Source organism: Lagenorhynchus albirostris, chromosome 9, assembly GCF_949774975.1.
Source record: "Lagenorhynchus albirostris chromosome 9, mLagAlb1.1, whole genome shotgun sequence".
Taxonomy (NCBI): domain Eukaryota; kingdom Metazoa; phylum Chordata; class Mammalia; order Artiodactyla; family Delphinidae; genus Lagenorhynchus; species Lagenorhynchus albirostris.
The window spans coordinates 15,049,814-15,068,760 of NC_083103.1; the positions used below are offsets into that span (position 1 = coordinate 15,049,814).

The following is an 18,947-nucleotide window of genomic DNA, read 5'->3' on the forward strand; positions in this document are numbered from 1 at the left end:
GGACTTAGAGAAAAGTGTGGGGAGGTGTCAGGGAGAGCAGGGAGGGCAGAGTCCAGAATTTTCTTAGCTGTGGAGGCGGGAAGAAACAATTCCTGACCAGCTTGCCCGCTCTCTTCTGGGGAAACCAGGATGCAGAGGCCAGGGAGGGGTGTGAGCAGTAGGTCTGCTGGGACCAACAGAGCCTTGGAAGGAGTGACAGGCACCCTGGGGATGGCGGGGTTCTTGTTCAGAACTGTCACGCACGTGCTGTGTGACTGTGGATGAGAAACTGCTCCTCTCTGGGCTTTCCAGATTATTTGCTCCAACAGATGGGGAAGCACGAACCCTACCGGCTGGGCCATCCTTGGATCCAGCATCTGCAGCCCACTCTTGGCCCCAGCCTGAGGCAGGGACAACTCCATCCTTGGAGGACCGGGGACTCCACGTAGGTTCCAAGTCCTCAAGGACATGGTGACCAGATCTCCTCGGCGCCCCTGGGCTTTGCCAACTTCTCCACAATTTTCTTTTGCCTCCTTCTTGCCTAAATCCTTTTACTTCCTTGGCACCAGATCCTGAAGCTGTGAGTTGAGGGCGCAGGTCCCGGGCTGCCAGATCTGGGTGCACCAAGGAGGGGGCCTGGCCCTGGTGTTGCTTTGGTCTCTACTGCAGGCTGCATCTTGGGTTCAGGTGCCCGGGCCCCCGCGGAGAACCCCATGGCGCCCGTTCCGGAGTCCAGATGGGCGACATCAGTCCATATTCTTGCCTTCATTTTTTTGTTAAAAAAATAGCTATTTTCCTCTGCCCCATTTCCTAGCCACTCATCATGGCCTCACGTCCTCCCCCGGGGCCAAGAGGGCAGGGGGGAGGGGGAAGGGAGGGCATTGGGTGCTGGGCAGTGGTGGGTGGGGTGAGTCTTCAATCTTCAGGCCACACCCTCTACTGGATGCCCCGGAAGAGGCACATGGCAAAGACCATGGCAAAAAGCTGCAAAGAAAGTAGGAGTTTGCTTGTCAGGCTGGGCTTGCAGCCCTCCAGGGGGCTGACCCTCCCCAACGAGAAGGGGCTGTCTGCTCTGGGACAGGAAGGGGGGGTCCCCCGTCACTCTTAGAACACTCCTGCTGCTGGTACTCCTGACACTGCCCTGGGGGCAAGCCCCTCTTGCCAGTCAATGGTCCCCTTCATGCCGTGTAGTCATGAAAAGAAGGGGGCCTTGGACATGGGTTCAAATCCAGCTCCCTTATTTGCCAGCAGCAAACTTGGGCCAATACTCAGTTCCCTTCTCTGGGCCTGAGTATGTATCAAGAGTCTACCATGTGCCAGGCACGGTTCTAAGTGCTGTCTCAGAAGCATTTTCACAGACCAGGAAGTGAGACACAGGGAGGTCAGGTAACCCACCTAAGGTCACACAGCTACAAATGGAGGATCCAGGATTGGAGTCTAGGTATTCTGACTCCAGAGACCATGCTCCTAGCCCCTGCACTCGCCTCCTTCCAACTCACAGGAAGGAGGTGAGATTGAAGTCTAAGGCAATTAACGATGTAATGAGGCCTGTTATATAGTAGATGCTTAATTAGAAGTTACCAGGATTGTTACTAATAGACAAGGAAGATGCAGCCCTTCTCCAAGCTAGGAGCACAATCACTGAACAACTGTCTAAGGGCCCTGGGGTAGTGGGGTGTGTAGAGACCCTGACTCAGAGATGCCCATTTCTTCAGACTGGCTGATGCCCCTGTACCAGAGCTCTTGCAAAAGGTCCCCGAATCATTCTGCCTGGCACAGAGGCCACAGCTGGGCTTGCGGGCTGGGTGTGAGGGCAGTAGGTCAGGAACACAGGCATTGCTTAGCGAGCCCCTATTACACGCCAGGCACGTAGTCCCCGGCACCCGCAAGCCCCACCGTGCCCTAGGAGCAGGCTTCTAGCACCATGTTGCAGATAAGGAAACTGTGGCTCGGGCATCCTGTGCGTGGGGCGAGGCAGAGCTGGAAGGTGAACTCTAGAAGCCCATGTTCTTCCTGCAGGGGACCCACGCCTGCGTTTTCCCGGGGTGTCTGGTACTGATTTGTGTTTCTTGTTCATTGTTTCCTCCTAGGAGAGGACTTGTTCACCTAGAACAGCGTTGGCATACAGTAGGGGCTCAATCTTTGCTTGACGAACGAATGAATGAATGACCCCTCCCTCTCCCCATCCTCAGTAGTCTCCACAAAACTGCTCTAAGCAGGGCTGTAGGACACAGTAAGAAGCTAAGCAAGGCCATGTTTATGGTGCCAGGTGGTAGGGGGAAGGCTGAGGATAGGGTGGTCTGACTTCATTTCCTGGCTGGCCGAAGACTGGCAGCCCCTTTCTTGAGATGGGCGGGCTTGGGCAAAGCCCTCTGTCCAACCTCCCAGGGCAGCGGGTTTGAGATCCGGGAGAGGGTGGTGGAAGGAAGGGAAGGGGGCAGCTCTGCCCTTTGGCCAAAGCGCCACCTAGTGGTGGCTCCAAGAGTCTGCGGCTGCCTTCCGTTTGAGGGGGCTCAGGGCCCTTCTGTCTTCATCTCTGGGGCTCAACGTGCGCTTGTGAGGTCCTCAAGGCCCCGCAGGCCCTGAACACCCCACAGAGAATGGGCCTGATCTAGAAGCACAGGCTGTAGCCCCTCCCTGAAATCAGCTGCGTTGATCCTTCAGTCAGAGTTCACTCTGGACCGTGGGTAGGGGTGAGGGCAGCGACTCTCAGGGCCTGTCCATGCCCACCGCCCGCAGACTCGCTCAGATGTGTCCAGAGTCCCAGGGTGACTCGCAGGCAGCAGACAGGCACGGCTGGGCTTACCTGCCCATCGTCCCTGCAGTGGGGACCCACTGGGTCCTGGGTTAAGGACCTGGAGATGGAGGCAGGCTGGGGGTGCAGGCCATGGGGGATCTGCCTGAGACCCTGTGTAGGTGTCTTTCCTGCTTCTGAGGAGCCACAGAAGCGGGGGCCTTTACTTACCTCGATGGCCAGCACCCCTATGGCGAGGGCTCCGGCCAGGTACACGTAAGTTTCGAAGGCGTTGAGGATCACCGTGTAACAGCCCTGGGAGGGAAGGACCAGAGGTAAAGCCATAGCCAGGAAGGAGGGACAGAGGTCAAGGGCCAGCCTCAGGACAGGGGTGTGAAGCCTGGGAACTGGCATGTGGCCCCAAAGCTCAGGCAGCAGCAGGCCGACCCTGTCACACCGCTGCTGGGACAGTTTAGAGGGGAGGAGCGGGGGAGGCAGGAGGCCCATAAGCTCAGCCACTCAGCAGCAATGCACCAGAGACCCTCCTGGCCCTCCAGCCCCTAAGGCGGGGCTGAAAACTGCCAGCCTGCCTGCCGCCGAATCAGCCACAGACCCATTCTTCTTTTTTGGTTGGAATATTGGGAAATTTCCCATAAATATCTGGGCTCCTTGCTTCTCTCATAAAATCAGAAGATCCAGCGAGGTGAGCCATCATTTCTTTCTATGTGGCAGTACCTGGGGACAGGTGCTCCCTGGGGAATCACAGTCACCACCATCCCCTATTGTCCCACACCCACCCTCTCTACTCCTTCCCATTACCAGCCTGGCAGCTGGATTTTGGTTTGTAGCCTCTGCCCTAAGGAAACACAGCCCATTCTTCAAGACCCAGCACATATCTCACCTCCTCCAGGCAGCCTTCCAGGACCAGCCCAGCTCTCACAGGGCCCCTTCTAAACGGATTGAATTCCTGTGCTATTACTGCTTTCTCAAGCAGTCCTCAGGATGTACAGACTGAGACAGAGATGGACCCAGTAAGACAGAAAGAAAGAGAGGGATGGCATGCGAGCAAAGCCAGGAGCTGCCAGCACGTGACCTCAGCCCCATCCGACCCTGGGTGCCTCACATCTTGGTCATCTTCGTGTCCATGCTCCTTCCCCCGGCACCGTGCTGACCAGAGACTGATGCACGGTAGTTGCCTTGAATGAAATGTATTTTTAAAGGGGGAGAATTTTCTTTCATTTATGAGAAGTTGTATATTCTTTGGGCCCAGCCAGAGGACCTGCAAGGGGAAGAGCCCCCGGGTGTGGGTGGGGATCATGCCTGGTCCCTGCTGGGTGACTCTGGCTGTTTCTGAGCTCTGTTGAGATTCTTGGGTGATTCTTGGGTGTTCACGCCCATTGTCAATCACCCAGAAGCCCCGCCTCATTGGCCGGAAGTGGAAATGACGCCCCATGAGGTTGTGCCCAGGCAGGTGGATGGCAGGACGTGATCTGGGCAGAGTGGCCAGGTGGAGAGCATGAGACCCTCCTGCTGGAGGCTGATGGGGGCTGGGCAGGGAAGGCTCCCACAGGCCCCCCTTTGAACACTCAGCAGCAAATAGGATGTACTCAGATAAACAGACCCCTCCAGCACGATGTCCTGGATCCACAGTGCTCTTGGGGCTGACAGTGTGTCAGAATCATCTGGGAGGTGGTTAACAATGCAGATGCCAAGGCCTCACCCCAAGACTCTGGATCAGGGGGTCTGGTGTGGAGCCCAGGAACCTACGTCGTGAGCAGATGCCCCAGGTGATTTCTAATGCCTTTGCCACGCCGGGCTTTGAGATACCACAGTCCCGGCAAGGAGAGCAAGGAAAGAAGGTCTTAGCTGAACTCGGGCCTTGTCTCAGCAGTGCCACTGGGAGCCCAGCTAAGGGCTGTGTGATCGGAGCCCTAAGGGCGCCCTCCCACAGGCCAGCTGGTCAGGAGCCCAGAGTGGCTGGAGGCAACTTCAGAGCTGGCAGGGAAGCCCCATCCACCTGGCCAGGCCAGGGCCATCCTGGATCCGCCTGCAGAGCCGTATCAGGGCAGAACTCAAACTGCCAACCCCCTTGGTCTGTTTAACTCTTTTTAAAGCATCAGAACCCCAACACGTAGAGCCATGGCAGCAGAAAGCTGGCCTGCTCTGGAGGGAAGGGAAGGGAGACAGGGAGGAGCCTGGGAGGGATGCTTCCGGCCTCCCGTCATCCCCTCTGGCTGCCACCTGCCTCCCGGGGCCGATGACATCACCCACTGCTGCACACCACCCCTCTACCCCGACACTGGCTTTGTCGTGCAGTCTGGGGGCCTTCCAGACGAGAAGCACCAATGACCCGGGGAGAAGTGGTGGTTATACCAGCCGCTTGCTTACTGGGCAAACTGATAGGCGTCCCTCGTTTTACTGCATTTCATGGATATCGTGTTTTTTTAGAAATTGAAGGCTTGTGGCAACCCTGCGTTAAGCACGTTGTTGGCGCCATTTTTCCAACAGCATTTGCTCACTTCGTGTGTCTGTGTCACCTTTTGGTAATTCTCGCAGTATTTCAAACTTTTTCATTATTATTAGATGTGTTACAGGAATCTGTGATCAGTGATCTTTGACGTTACTACTACCTCTCACTGATGGCTCAGATGATGGTGAGCATTATTTTTTTAGCAATAAAGCATTTTAAAATTACGGTACGCAAACTGTCTTTTTAGACAGAAGGCTATTTCACACTTAATAAAGTGTAGTGTAAACATAACTTTTATAGGCACTGGGAAACCAAAAAATTCGTGTCCCTCTCTTTATCACGGTGGTCTGGAATGGAACCCGCAGTATCTCTGGGGTGGTCCTGTACTTACTTTTTCTAGGCTCACTTGCCCCATCCAGAAACTGGGGCTATGTAGGCTAACTACTTCATAGGATTGTGTGAGGATAAAATGAGACGCTGCAGACAAAGCACGTTGAACAGGGTTGGCAGGGAGCCAGCCCTCGGTCCCGTTAGGACCGTGCTGTCTCTCTCTGTGCCCCTGGGTGGTGGGAAATGTCTGAGTGCAGAGTTGGGTGTGTGGGTTTACCCTCTATGGCCCTGGGGATCCGTGCACGAGACACACACACACACACACACACACACACATACACACACCCTGGGGATCCGTGTACAAGACACACACACACATACACACATGCCCTGGGGATCCATGAACGAGACACACACACACACACACATACACATACACACACACACACGCCCTGGGGATCTGTGCACAAGACACACACACACACAAACACATGCCCTGGGGATCCGTGCACGAGATGCACATGCACACACACACACACATACACACACACACACGCCCTGGGGATCCGTGCACGAGACACACACACACACACACACACACCCCTATACTACAAGGCGACAGGAGGAGCAGTGAATCGCTTCCTGAACTTGAAGTTGATTTTATGTGCCTCACCCGGGCCGGTGGGTGGGAGTTGTCCCCAGAGGGAAGATGTCCCTGCACCCCTCATCTGCTGTGGATGAGGTACCTGGGCCTTAACTGCTCATCTGCCTTCTGTTGGGCTGTGGCACCAAAGACCCTTTGGGTCCCCGGGCTGAATCGAGCAGACCAGTTGGCTGATGGAGGCCCTGGTATTGAGACGCCCTCGGAGGGAGCAGTGAGGGCAGGGGGTGAACGGAAGACGCCGCCAACACTCAGGGAGTGTCCGCCATGGCCGGAGCTCTGCTGTGCCCTCGTGTGCTTGTTCCAGCCCCTCAGGGAAGAGGAAAGAAGGGAGGGAGCAGCTGACTACGTGCTCAAGGTCACACCCAAGGAGGCAGCGAAGCGTATTTACACTGCGGGAACTCCAAGCTCCCGGGAGCTGCATCAGGAAGCCTCAGTTCTCGCTCACCCAGGCGGGGTCCCTGGCTCAGGGCCCGGAGCTGCCTACATCCCGGGGTATCACCTCTTCCTCACCCTCAGGATGGATGCCCACCCCTTATCCTGACCCTGCCCAGCGAGACGCTGCAGGGGACCATCTCTCCCCAGGCTACCAACACAGACTGTGAGTCCCCTAGCTGTGCCGCTGTTGCCAGCACCCATCCTCCGTCTCTGCAGAGATAGAACATCCTCCCACCCCTGGCTCCTGACCAGTCGCCCCCCCCCAACCTAATCTGACAGAGGGCAGCTAGGCCAGAGGTGCCGGCACGAAGGCCACCCACATTTATACGTCCAGCATGGACCTTCCCCCCAGCCCTCTAAGTCCAACTGTCCGCTGGCTACCACTGCTTGGAGGCCCCAAAGGCACCTCACACTCAGCTTGCCTCAGACCAGATCTGAGATCTTCCCCCAAACCAGGACCTGTGGAGTCCCCCTCATCACTGCCTCATCCTGCCTTCCCCAAAGTCGGCCTACCACCATGTCACCTCCTGATTCATTTCTCAGATCCGTACACCTCTCTGCGTCTCCACTGCCACCATCCCGGTCTAACCCAGCATTGCTTCTCACTGGGACCAGTGTAAAAATCCATCCTGTTCACTCAGGTCCACCTCTAACCCCTGGTCTCTGAGCAGCCAGGGTGCCAACATGGCCACAACCCCACGTAGAACTCGACGTGGGCTTCTTTGCTCTTCTAGCGTCTTTGCCATGGGCCCGTCAGCACTGCATGGTCTGGCCCTTGCTGACACCCTCGCTTTGAGCTAGTCTTGCCTCATTCACTGTGCTCCAGCCATACTGGCCTTCTCTTGGTCCCTGGAACACACCATGCTCCCTCCTACCCCAGGGCCTTTGAACAGGGTGCGCTCACTCTCTGGCTGGAGTGCTCTTCCCTCGTCAGGAGGATGAGAGTGTAGTACTTTATGTCTAAAGGAGACACAGCAGCACCCGTAGTCACAACCCACCAGGAAGCGGGTGGGGAGCACTGAGGTTAAAGCAGAGAAACAGCGATGCTGTGGGGAGAGAACACTTAAGACCACCCTGACAAGGGGGAAAAATGGATGCTTTCCTCTTGGTGGTCACCATACTGGCCTGGAGTCAAGGTCTAGCAAGATCACCATCTCCTGGCACACTCCCTGATATTTTTTTTTTCCAGCAGGGGAATACATTCTTGACTTGCCTGGGTGACTATTTTGACCCAGGGAAGGCTGAGGAATGAGCAGGAGAAGCTGCCATGGTGGATTCAATTCATACCAATGGAGGAGCCCAGTTATTCATCATGGATCACCTTTGGGGATTTCCTTATTTCTCTTCATTGGCACTCAGTGATAAACAGGGCTGGTGGACTAACTCAACACCCATAGATGAGTGCACACTGCCTTAGCTCCTGGCAGCCATATGACTGAGTCCTGGCCAGTGAGACCGAAGCAGAAGTCTGATGGGAGTTTCTGGGAAAGAAGCTGGTGCCACCTTCTTCCTGTCTTCAACATGGGTGGGATGTCTGGAGCCGTGGCAGCCGTTTTGCCACCATGAAGTACTAAGCACAAAGAAAGGCCACAAGGATCACAGAGACTAGGCCTTGATTGACATGATGGAGCCACTGATAAACAGGAGGAGACACTGTCTTCCAGGATTCTTGCCATTTGCTTCAACCCTTTTAGTTTAGATTTTCAGTTACTTGGAATCAAACATGTTGTGCACTGACTCAGAACTGTGATGAGGATGTGAGGCAAATTCAGAAATGCATCCTGGGCTTCAGGGAAGTGGGCTCTGGAGAAAAATCAAATAGAAATAGTCCCTCCGCAGAGGCTTTTAAAAGGGAAGAATGCTCAGGAGGGATGCTAGTGTCTCAGAAAAGGAATCCCAGGAGTCAATCTCTGGGAATCCTCGTGAGAAACAGGGGAAGAGTCATCGTAAAGAACTAATGTAGCCGCACAGGGACCTCTCTGATGAACTTCAATTTCAAAGCCATACCCAGGAGACGGAAGGAGGCATCATAATGGCGGATGAATCCAGAAATGGGAAGCATGTCAGGATGGAGCCCTAACAGAACAGGGCCCACGGGAAGCCTTCCTGAACAATTCACAGGGGCCTTAGGATAGAAGCTCGGCAGTGGGCAGCAGGCAGTCCTAACGGTAGAAGTTTGTTTGTCTTTATCAGCCCCCAGCTGTGCTGGCTGCTCTGCTCCATGGAGCTGTCAGTGTCCCAGGCGCCTTGATGCTCTGACATTCTAGGGGGCCACCCTCCTCTGCAAGGTTTGAGGTGGCTGTCACCATGGCTGTCACCAAGATGGCTGTCACCACCAGCCAGGGGTGGGGCGGGGGGGAGAAGGAGGGGCAGGCACCGTGCTTCCTCTTAAGGACATGACTCCATGGCACAGATCACCTCTGCTCACCTCCCTTCAGCCTGAACTGGGTCATGTGGCTTAGCTGCAAGGGCGGCTGGAAAGGGGGGCTTTACCTGGTGGTCATGGGGTCTCTAAACCTCCTCTTTCCAAGGAGGAAAAATGAACCGAGCGTGGCAGCCAGCAGTCTCTGCCACTGTGTCGGGAATCTGAGGTCCGGAGCGTGTGCCTTGGCCAAGGTGACACAGCTGCTCACAGCCCAGGTCTGCCTGACATCACAGCCTGAAACATCCCCCCACGCCCTGCAGCCTCTCCTCACGGCTGAGACCTAACTCCTGGGGCGCTGCCCCTGCCCCCAGCTCACAGCAGCCTGACTCCAGGACCTTTGTTTCTTTATTTAGGTCTCTTTCCCCCAGTGCAGGGAGGCCGGACCATAAGGGGTAGAGGAATGTGGCTTTGGGGCCTGATGGGTCCTTGGACATGACATGAGCAGGTGCAGGGGAGGAGGGTGCTGAGTTCATGAGGCGAAGCTGAGGCTGGAAAGAGTCTCATCAGACAGTCGGGGTCAGGCCGCAGCCCAGCTCCCACCCCCTCCGCCCCCCGGGACTCTAAGAGGCCAGGCTTGAGCCTCGCCCCCGTCCCACCCCAGTCCCTTCTAGCCCATCATCCAGTTTTATTTTTTTTAGAGTAAAATTATCATTTCATGTGAAATCATGACTTGCTATGTGTTGGCTGCTCGCTTATCGTCTGCTTCCTCTAACCAGACTGTAAGCCCGGCAGGAGCAGGGGTCTTGTCTGCTGTCCCCTGCTGTGTCCCCTGCACCTGGCACTCTGCCATGAGAGCCTCATCAAAGGCCGAACCAAGCGAGAGGTGTGGGGCTCAGGTCACCCTCATTCTCCCCCCACTGCTCTGCCTAGCCTGGTCTCACACACACCCCTGAGGCGTATGGGGACTGGTCAGTGGGAAGGGGATCAAGGTCTAGGGCACTGTCTGCCTCACAGAGGGGGCAAAGCAGGTGCCCTTGCAGCCCCCAGAGGTGGCGCACAAGGAAGGGAAAGGGCTTCTTCTGAGACCGAGATGAAGTCCTTGGGTTGTAAAAGAAGCCAAGAAGTCTAGGAGCTTCCCAGACTCTGGAGACGAAGGTCAGGGAAACCCTGCTCCCGTGGGATCCGGAGGTGCTCCCACATGGCAAAGGTGAGCTTCCCTCCAAATAAAATGCACAGCAGAGGAGGGGCCCCCACTGTGTCATTCTGTTTCTGGCTCCTGACACCTGCATTACCAGAAGCTCAGGGAGTGTTCTACCTGGAACACTGGAAAACTCCTAGTCACCCCTGAACCCCAGCCAAAAGGCCCACTCCTCAATCAGTGCCTGATTGATTACTGATGTCTGTGCAGACATGCGAACAAGGCGGGCTCTGGAGGTCAGACACTGGCTGCACCGGGCATCAGGGTTCTGAATGCTCACGGCCATTGATGGACTGTCTGACATTCTCATCCTTTCCCCCTTTTGGTTGGATCTCAGGAGCACGCATGGAGCCTTCCTCAGCCCCCGTTCAGGAGTCCCATATCACAGCCAACATTTCCATGGGATTCCCTCAGTGCCTTCAGACCTTCAGGGCCCAAACTATCATCCACCCAGCTCTGGCCACCCAAGCCCCGATGGACAGACTTCCCCTGCCTGGGGGAGCGGGGCTTGGTACCTGCTTGTTCAGGAACAGGTCCTTTCCCAGGAGGCATTCCTCCCTGCTCAGCAGGACCCCGTCCCGACTCTGGGGTTCTCTCCGGCAGCAGGCCTCCGGCACCTCGTCACTGTCCAAAGTCAGGAGTCGGAAAACTGATGCAAACTTAAAGTCTTCAGGCCCGTTGACCCCACAGCAACCAAACTAGGAGGAGAGCAAAGAGAAGGGGGGATGGGAGCTGGACCCAGGTATGAGGGTGCAGAGACACACAGTCACTTCAAAGGCCACCGTGAAGCAGCGGGTGGGAGCAGAGTCAAACCCAGGTGTGGGTTGGCTGCTCCTCCTGTGCAACCGTGGGAAAGTCACTCAGCTTCTCTGAGCCTCCAGCGTCCTCATCTGTAAAGTGAGGGTGGTGGTAACCATTCCTACCTCACCGGCACTTAGCACTCAATAAATAGTTGCTATGATTACTATCATCGATGACCGTTACAATGGCTCGAGGACTCAAGACAGGGAGAGCAAACAGGTTTCCTCCCGAGTCTGGACTGTGAGGCATGGGCAGCGGCTGTCAGCTGTGCGAATGAGGGTTCTGAGGCCCGGTCCGGGCTGGGTGGATCAGTGCCTGATTGATTACTGATGTCTGTGCAGACCCGTGAACAAGGCGGGCTCTGGAGGCCAGACACTGGCTGCACTGGGCATCAGGGCTCTGAATGCTCCCAGCATCCCTGGGGCCACTCACTGTGATCATGACCGAGTTCCAGGTGGCAGAGAAGACGTCTGTGTCGTTGTTGCCCTGGTAGTGCTTGGTGAGCTCCTTGGTGAAGAATTCGCGGGTGAGCTGGAGGCAGAGGGAGGGGGCAGGCTGAGATCTACAGCAGCTTGATACAGCTCCCCTCCCTGGCCTCTCCAGTGACCTGCTCCGGGGGACGGAGGGGGAAGGCCTCAGCGTCCTGGTGCCAGTGACCCTCCTCCCAAGCAGCTAACTTGGGGCAGGCCCTCACCTCCAACCCCAGGACCTGTGGCCTCCCTGCATCATCAGATCCCCGACATGAAAACGCAGTCTACCCACAAGGGCCTCGGCAAGCCTGACGCCAGGGCCACCTGGGAACCTCCACCGTCCCTGCAGCTCCTCCCAGAGGGAGGTCTGGTCCACAGTGGGGCGCTCGCCCCCTCATGCCGCCGCCACCCGCTGCCCTGAGCTGTTCCTCAGACAGAGCCAAGTGGATGCGCTGCGTCCCAGGCCCTGAAGAAGCCACCGTGAGAAAGGTATGACCCTGCTCCCTGCTGCAGGGAAGGGCGGGGACCCGGGTGGTTGGAGCCTCTGATAAGATGGTCTATAGGGGCAAGTTGCCCAAATTTCATACTTGCCAGGGCCTCGTCCAAGAGGGCTCTGTCCTGTTCTCCCGCATGGCACACATTCTGTGCTGGGGGGACAGACTTTTTTTTTTTGCGGTACGCGGGCCTCTCACTGCTGTGGCCCCTCCTGTTGTGGAGCACAGGCTCCGGACGCGCAGGCTCAGCGGCCGTGGCTCACGGGCCCAGCCGCCCCGCGGCATGTGGGATCTTCCCGGACCGGGGCACGAACCCGCGTCCCCTGCATCGGCAGGGGGACTCTCAACCACTGCGCCACCAGGGAAGCCCCAAGGGACAGCCTCTTTGACTATCCTCAGACTGTCAGATGACTACTGCTGGGCCACAGCTGGGCAAGGTGTGGAATGGAAGATTCTAGAACCAGGTGCGGGGTTGCACCAGATGCTTGGGAAGAGCCGAGACCCTTAAGGGCCCTCTGACCCTGACCTTCTGGAAAAGCCCTTGCAGAGAGAGGCTCACTGGGGTCTCTCTTTGGGCTGTGGGGCCTTGCTGGGCCGGTGGGTTGTGATTTGGGCTGGAACTACTGGATGAGAGAGGGCACTGACTCTGTGAGACCCTCTGGGGAGGGAGGGGCTGGCCATGAATGGGGCCGGAGCACACGGGGCCCAGTACGTACGTTCTCCCTGAAGATGAAGGCCAAGATGGCCGCCGAGAGTTCCGCCAGGAAGATGATCAGGATGAACAGGAAGAACTGCAGAGAGAAGGCGGCAGGCCCGTGAGCCCCGAGGGCGGGGGGGAAGGGGGCAGGTGACCGCTTGCCGAGGCACCCTTCCATAGGTCACACGATTGACACAATGTACTGATTCTGAGAGACTGAGGAACTTAACTGCCGTAAGCCAGACATTTTTCATAATAAACACACCAACAGTCCATCTTTGGAGCCAACAGGGTTGTCTCTCTCCTGGATCCTGTCTCTTCCAGTCACTTTATCCTCATCCCAGGAAGACCCCAGGTCATATACCCTCCCTGACTTTTCAGCGCTGACAGCAGCTGCCCCATAGAGGTCCCGAGGTTTCTCCAAACTCCTTGGTCTGAGGACTGCTTTCGGGGAGAGCTTAGGATGGAGAGTGAGATGATCCGTCCGGGATGCAGACATGAAACATCTCCTAGACCTGCCAAAGGCATTGTTTTGTTTTTTTCAATGTCCAAACCCAAGGAGAGCCCCTGGCTTAAACAGATCAGCCAGCACAAGGCGTGCGTTGTTCACTCCTTACCCACAGGGGCCGGGGGTGGGGGGGGAGGTCTCGCTAGGTTCAAGCCCATGGTCTCTGGTCTCATAGAGGCTTGCTGGCATCAGAACCCGACACCTGTCCCACGGTCTCTTCTCTGTTTAGCCCCCATTTCCACAGGGGAGGAAACAAGCCAGAGAAGGAGAAAAACTTTCCTTTCCAAAGGTGTGCAGCTCAAAAATTTGAGACCACATCCTGTCCTCTTAATCCAGCACCTTTCAGAGCACCACGCTACCCCTTCTCTCTCTCTGCTGAAGAGCACAGTTCAGGGCTGTCCTGGAAGTGGCTCTTCTGAACCCTGGGGCTCTGGTTCCAGCAGGTCAGGGGCAGGCTTGCTGTAGTCAGCTGTGTGGGGTGACCTTGGACTGAGGTTGGGAGTCAGAGCTTCCTAACCAGAAAGGAGAGTGACAGAGGGACACCTGTATCCCCGGGCAGGCTGCCCCTGGCCACGATGCCCATCCCATCCCCCTCCACTTCCACAAGCTCGTCCTTGGGCTGAGAGGTATGTTCCCCACCTCTGCAGCCTCTTACCCCTGTGACGGTGATGGAGGGCCCTGGCAGGGCTCCTGGCATCTCCATTTGGCTGGTGACAGACGGTCATCCAGTTCTCTTTCACATGGCCTCCACGGAGCCCCGCCCCACCCTCTGCCCTTGCGGTGGAGTTGCTGGCTGTCCTCAGGCTGGCAAAGAGCGGCCTCGGAAATGGTTTCCACCCCAGCGACGTGACTGAGCTGTCTCTGCCTATCAGCCTCGGCTCAGACAGTTATAAACTATGGATGAGACAGAACTCGGGAACTCCACGTGCTCATAACTCTGGGAGCCTGCGTGTGCTTTCCAGGGGACTTAGCACCGTGTCAGCGAGATGATGCAGGTGCAGCGCTGTGCACGAGGCTGGCACGATGTGAGCACGGCTCAGATGGTGGCTCAGAACCAAGAGGAAGCATGGCCTTCCTGAAGACAAGGGCTGGCGTGGGCGATCCCCGGGAAAATAACAATAGCTGCAATCTATGGGGTGCTTAACACCTAAGCACTGTGGCTCTTACATGGGTGACTTCATTGAACCCTCTGGGCAGCCTGGAGTAGCAGCTGCTGTTATCAACAACACCTCTGTTTTACTGATGGGGAAACTGGAACCCTCAGAGGGTAGAACTTGACCAAGCTGGCTCAGATGGGATAAACACAGGAACTCTGATTCCAGAACACAGCCTCCTAACACCATGTTATCCTGGAACCCAGAAGAGCCTCCAAATCTTCAGACTTTCAGATGGCCTGCAGGATCTCTTGGGGATCGACACCAATCCTTTTGCTTTCACATTTATCAAATGCTTATATGTGCCAGGAACAGAGTTAAACAAGATGCATATTTTCTTACTGAACTCTGATCACAACACTATGTCTGGGAAGGAGGTATTATTATCTTCATTTTACAATGTGGAACCTGAAGTTCAGAGAGGTTAAGTAACTGACCCCAGGTCACACAGCCAGGAAGTGGCAGAGCAGGGATTAGAACAAGGTTTTTCTGACTCCAAAGCCCATGTTCTTACCCACACCTCTGAGACCACCTCCTCTCTGTTCCTTCATTCTAGGGCTGTTTATTGAGCACTTACGCTGTGCCGGGTACTGTGCTAGGTACTGGTAAACCAATACACATAAGGCAGATGTGGTCCCCATCCTCATGGAGTTTCCACTGAGCCAAGGTTCATGATTCATGAAATGAAACTCATGAGATGAAAAACATAAGATTCATGAGATGAAATGATAGAATGAACCTGGTAACTCACTCATTGATGGGGAAAGCGGGCCTCCCCAGAGGAAGGGGGTCTGCAGATCTCCTGGCCATTGCTCCTGCCTGGAGCAGGTCTCCCCAAGCATGGGGACTGAGGGATAACATGAGTGTGTGAGTTTAAGTCACCTGAAGGAAAGTGCAGGGCTTTGGGGCCAACATCGGTAACAATGTCACTTCTGCTAACTTCTCCGGCATGAAATAGTTTTCTCCTGCTTGACAGGGTTACTACTGGTTATTTGGAGGCGTTCCTCCTGGACCTGGCCACAGGGCTGATGCTTCCTGGGGCTTCGCCTAACCAGGGCCTTTCCCAGGGTTTGTTTGCCTTGAGTTAATCTGACCTCATTCCATTTGCCTAAGGACACATTTGCCAGTAATTCCTGAACTTACTGGACACATTTGCCAGTAATTCTTGAACTTACACTTATCACACTTTTAGGCTCAGAAAATTAATCAAGGGGTTAAAAACTGCTCTTTTGCTACTTGTGAGCATTTCCAGACTTTTCTAAGCCATCTGCCTACAGCATGTCAGCTTTTAGTTCTCGTTTCTGATAATATTTAGCAAATTTACCTACTTCATGAACAATTCAGCTCACTTATCACTTTTAAATTACACTCATCTCTTTTTGCTGTTCTCTTTTCCAGTGTAGCAGGTCTTGGTTATAAAATATTTTTAAACTGTGAATCTTTCTAAAAATGGGTTAAAAACATTCCTCAAACTAGTTATAGGTAGGCAACTAGGAAAAAGGGGTGCCACACAATCTCACCAATAGGCTGAAATTGCTCCATGGTACGTGAAAATGCTGTAAAACTGATCAACAGGAGTGTTTGGAAAATGTGTTTTTAGAAGAGTTGATCGTTAGCTGACATTAGACTCACTGTCTCCAGGGCTAAGGGTCACTGGTACCCCTTGGGGTTTAGCCTCAGAGCGAGGCAGAGGGGTGCCCAGCTAACTCCTATCCCCAGGCCTCCTCTCTCTGCAAGCCTTTAAGCCACAGTTCCAGAGGTGACTAAAGTCACTCTCTCTTGGCTTCTCTCAAGATAAGTCTTCCCTCCTTCCCTGAAGGGCAAGGAGGCGGCTCAGACTTCTTAAAAGGATGCAGTGGCCGGGAGGGGTGAGACCTGGGGCCCCTCTTCGGCTGGAACCACCACACAGCCGAGTCCAGGTTGGAAGAGAAAGCAGATCTTCCTATTTCTCATGAATCTTTCTGAAAACCTTCCAGAAGCCGTGGTGGCCCTAGAAACACGCAAGCATGCATACCACACACACATACACTAGGTACAGGCACACACATGGAGAACCTGGCATATTTTGCACATAATTTGCGGTGAGTTTTGGATCACTTGAGTCCATTCCAGGTTAGGACCTCTGGATCAGCCCTGGTCTGAGACAGCAGACCTGAGTCCAAGACTCCCCTGGCTTTGACCTGCACTGTGACCTCAGGGTTATGCGTGTTAGGGTTCTGAGAGAGAGAGGGGAGGGGAGGGGAAGGGGAGAGGGGGGAGGAGAGGAGAAGGGGGAAAGGAAGCAGGGGAAGTAAAGAAAGACAGAGGCAGGGAGAGGGGGCAGAGGCGGGCGGGGGAGGGGGAGTGGTCCAGGAGAAGGGGAAGGAAAGGCATTAGGCACAGAAACCAAGAGGAAGACAGAGGCCGAGAAAGAGCGAGAAAAGAAAGGGAGAAACACACATAATGAGACTGAAGAGAGACGGGAGGAAGGAGGCAGAAGAGGGGATGGGAAGGGGTGACTTCAAGGTTCGGTGGGCACACCGGCCACAGCCAGGGCTTAACTCTCTCAGGGGGCTTGGGGCAAACCTCCTCCTACCCCGGGGTCTCAGCCTTCTCCCCTAGGCACTGCGGAGAGCGAGAGCGACGTGTTGTCCAGCCGGCAGGCTCTGGGGGAGCCACTCAGCTCGAGAGGGCGTGCGAGGCCTCCAGCCTGCTCCTGGCCCAGAGCCCCAGCCCGGCTTCCTGTCTTGGCTTCAGGAATGAGCCCATTAACGTTGGATGAGCCCTGGGGGCTGAGATGCAGGGTGGGCAGAGGAGTGATGTAGGAAGGGAGCTCTGGTGTGTCCTGGGACCCATACTCAGCTCCTTTCAAAGTCCCCAGCTCCCCAAGCCCAGACTTTTCCCTGCACCGTCGGACACTCTACAGAGCTCTCCACCAGGGGGCGCCCTCGGGTTTCTTTGTTTCTCTCCAGAAGGCAAGTTTCCATTGCTTACCCTGCTGCCCAAGGCCAGGGGGACCCAGGGTGCCTGAGTCACACACATCACAGCTGATTTCACTTTCTATCTGTGACATGAAAGGAGAGTGTACAGTCTGTTCTAATCTGGGGAGGAGGCATTTGTGCCCGATCTCTGCCTCCCAAAGCCACTGGCGCTGGCTCACCGGCAGGAGTGGACAGACGCCTTGCAAGCCCACGTCACTGACCAGCCCATGTCTCCCTATCACTTAACCCCCGACCCACGCAGCTGCTCACCCATGAGGAGCGTCTGCAAGCTGGCCCTTCCACGCACACGCTTCTAAGCTGGGCCGTTTTTAACCTACCCTCCAGCAGGACTGCGCTCTACCCGGTTTTCCTAGCCCGCGGGGGCACAGGACCTCATAGGAGAGGAAGCCCCATCACCAAGGCCAGGGCAGTAAGCAGAGGCCCAAAGGGCCCCAGCCCATGTGAACCCAGAAGACCAGAGAAACAGGACATCCACCGCTTGTCTTGTTCGGCTCCAACCTACAGCTGAGCTGGTTCGCCCCTCACTTAACGAGAAGACACTAAAGCTCAGAGAGGTTAAGAAACTAGACCGGAGTCACATCATTAGTTACGAGACGGAGCAGAGCGCACACACAAGCCCAGGCCTGCCCAGCTCATCCTCGTGGGCTCGCCTGCCTCTCACCAGCCTGTCCACCAGGGAGGGGACGGCCACTCGGCCCCTGATGCATCTATGGCACCTGGTGACCTATGTGGCCCGTAATAGTGGGTCAAGGACTGTTTATTTAATGAATAAAGGCCCTTCAGAAGTCATATCATTTCTATTCTAGAAGTGGAAATGCGAAAGCTGAATGATTTATCTGATAGCTATCTTAGCTCTCTTACCACAGAGTTATATATTCGAGGTCTTACAAGCAAGTAGAAAGCGTCACGAGTCAGCGTTCTCAGCTGACCCTGCCTTGGAGAAGCCTGGCTGTTCAGACCTGGAGTCCAAGGCCGCTGTCCACGGGGGAGCAGCTCACCCACACGGCAGGCACGGGTCCAAGCTCAGATGCATGTAGGAGGGGCTGGTGGTCCTCCCGCTCCTGGAGGATGGCCTACTTGGCTCAGACCTCAGTGTGAGTCCCCCGTAGTGTGGACACAGGGCCCCCAACACCCAGCCCGCGGCACCCATGGGTGGGGTGGAGGATGGGGTACTCACCAACAGCAGCAGACACTTGTTCTCCCGGACGGCCCCGCAGCAGCCCAGGAAGCCAAGCAGAAAAAGCAGGCCCCCCATGGCCAAGAGGATGTAGGCGCCCGTGATGAGTAGGGGGTTGGCGGCCACGATCTCCCGGAAGCCGGTGGGGTCCACCATGACCCAGATGCCGATGCCCAGCAGGCAGGCCCCACCCAGCTGCTCCCCGGGGCCAGTCAGGAGAGGGGAGAAGAAACAGGCAGACACGGAGGTTAGACACTCCACACACACACGCCATTTCCCTGAGCGAGGCCCTGGGGCGGAGGCGCTGAGTGCCCGGTGGACTGGGCACAAACTCCATTTGCTGCTCGAGTCAATGTGCTGGCAGCGTTTTCCTCTGCTCTGCATTTCCCTGCTTACCCTGACCTGCGGTGTGTCACGCAACCTCCAGATCCAGTCTCAGACCCACGCCCCACCTAGGGCTGCTGAGAGCCATGTCATGTAGAGTTTATCC

The 18,947-nt window shown here is 55.8% G+C and overlaps 1 protein-coding gene across 4 annotated transcripts in view; it reads right to left on the reverse strand.

Annotated features, from left to right (window-relative positions):
* Nucleotides 1–245: 245 nt before the first annotated feature.
* Nucleotides 246–18,947, reverse strand: part of TSPAN18 (tetraspanin 18) — a 182,893-nt gene continuing 164,191 nt past the window's right edge. For all 4 annotated transcript variants that reach the window (XM_060159346.1, XM_060159345.1, XM_060159348.1 and 1 more), the window contains 6 exons: nt 18,458–18,652; nt 12,657–12,731; nt 11,409–11,507; nt 10,691–10,873; nt 2,945–3,028; nt 246–963 (listed from right to left, as the gene is read on the reverse strand). In XM_060159346.1, coding sequence (XP_060015329.1) covers nt 916–963; nt 2,945–3,028; nt 10,691–10,873; nt 11,409–11,507; nt 12,657–12,731; nt 18,458–18,652 — 684 coding nt within the window. In that variant the 3' untranslated portion in view covers nt 246–915. The remainder of the gene's footprint in view (nt 964–2,944; nt 3,029–10,690; nt 10,874–11,408; nt 11,508–12,656; nt 12,732–18,457; nt 18,653–18,947) is intronic.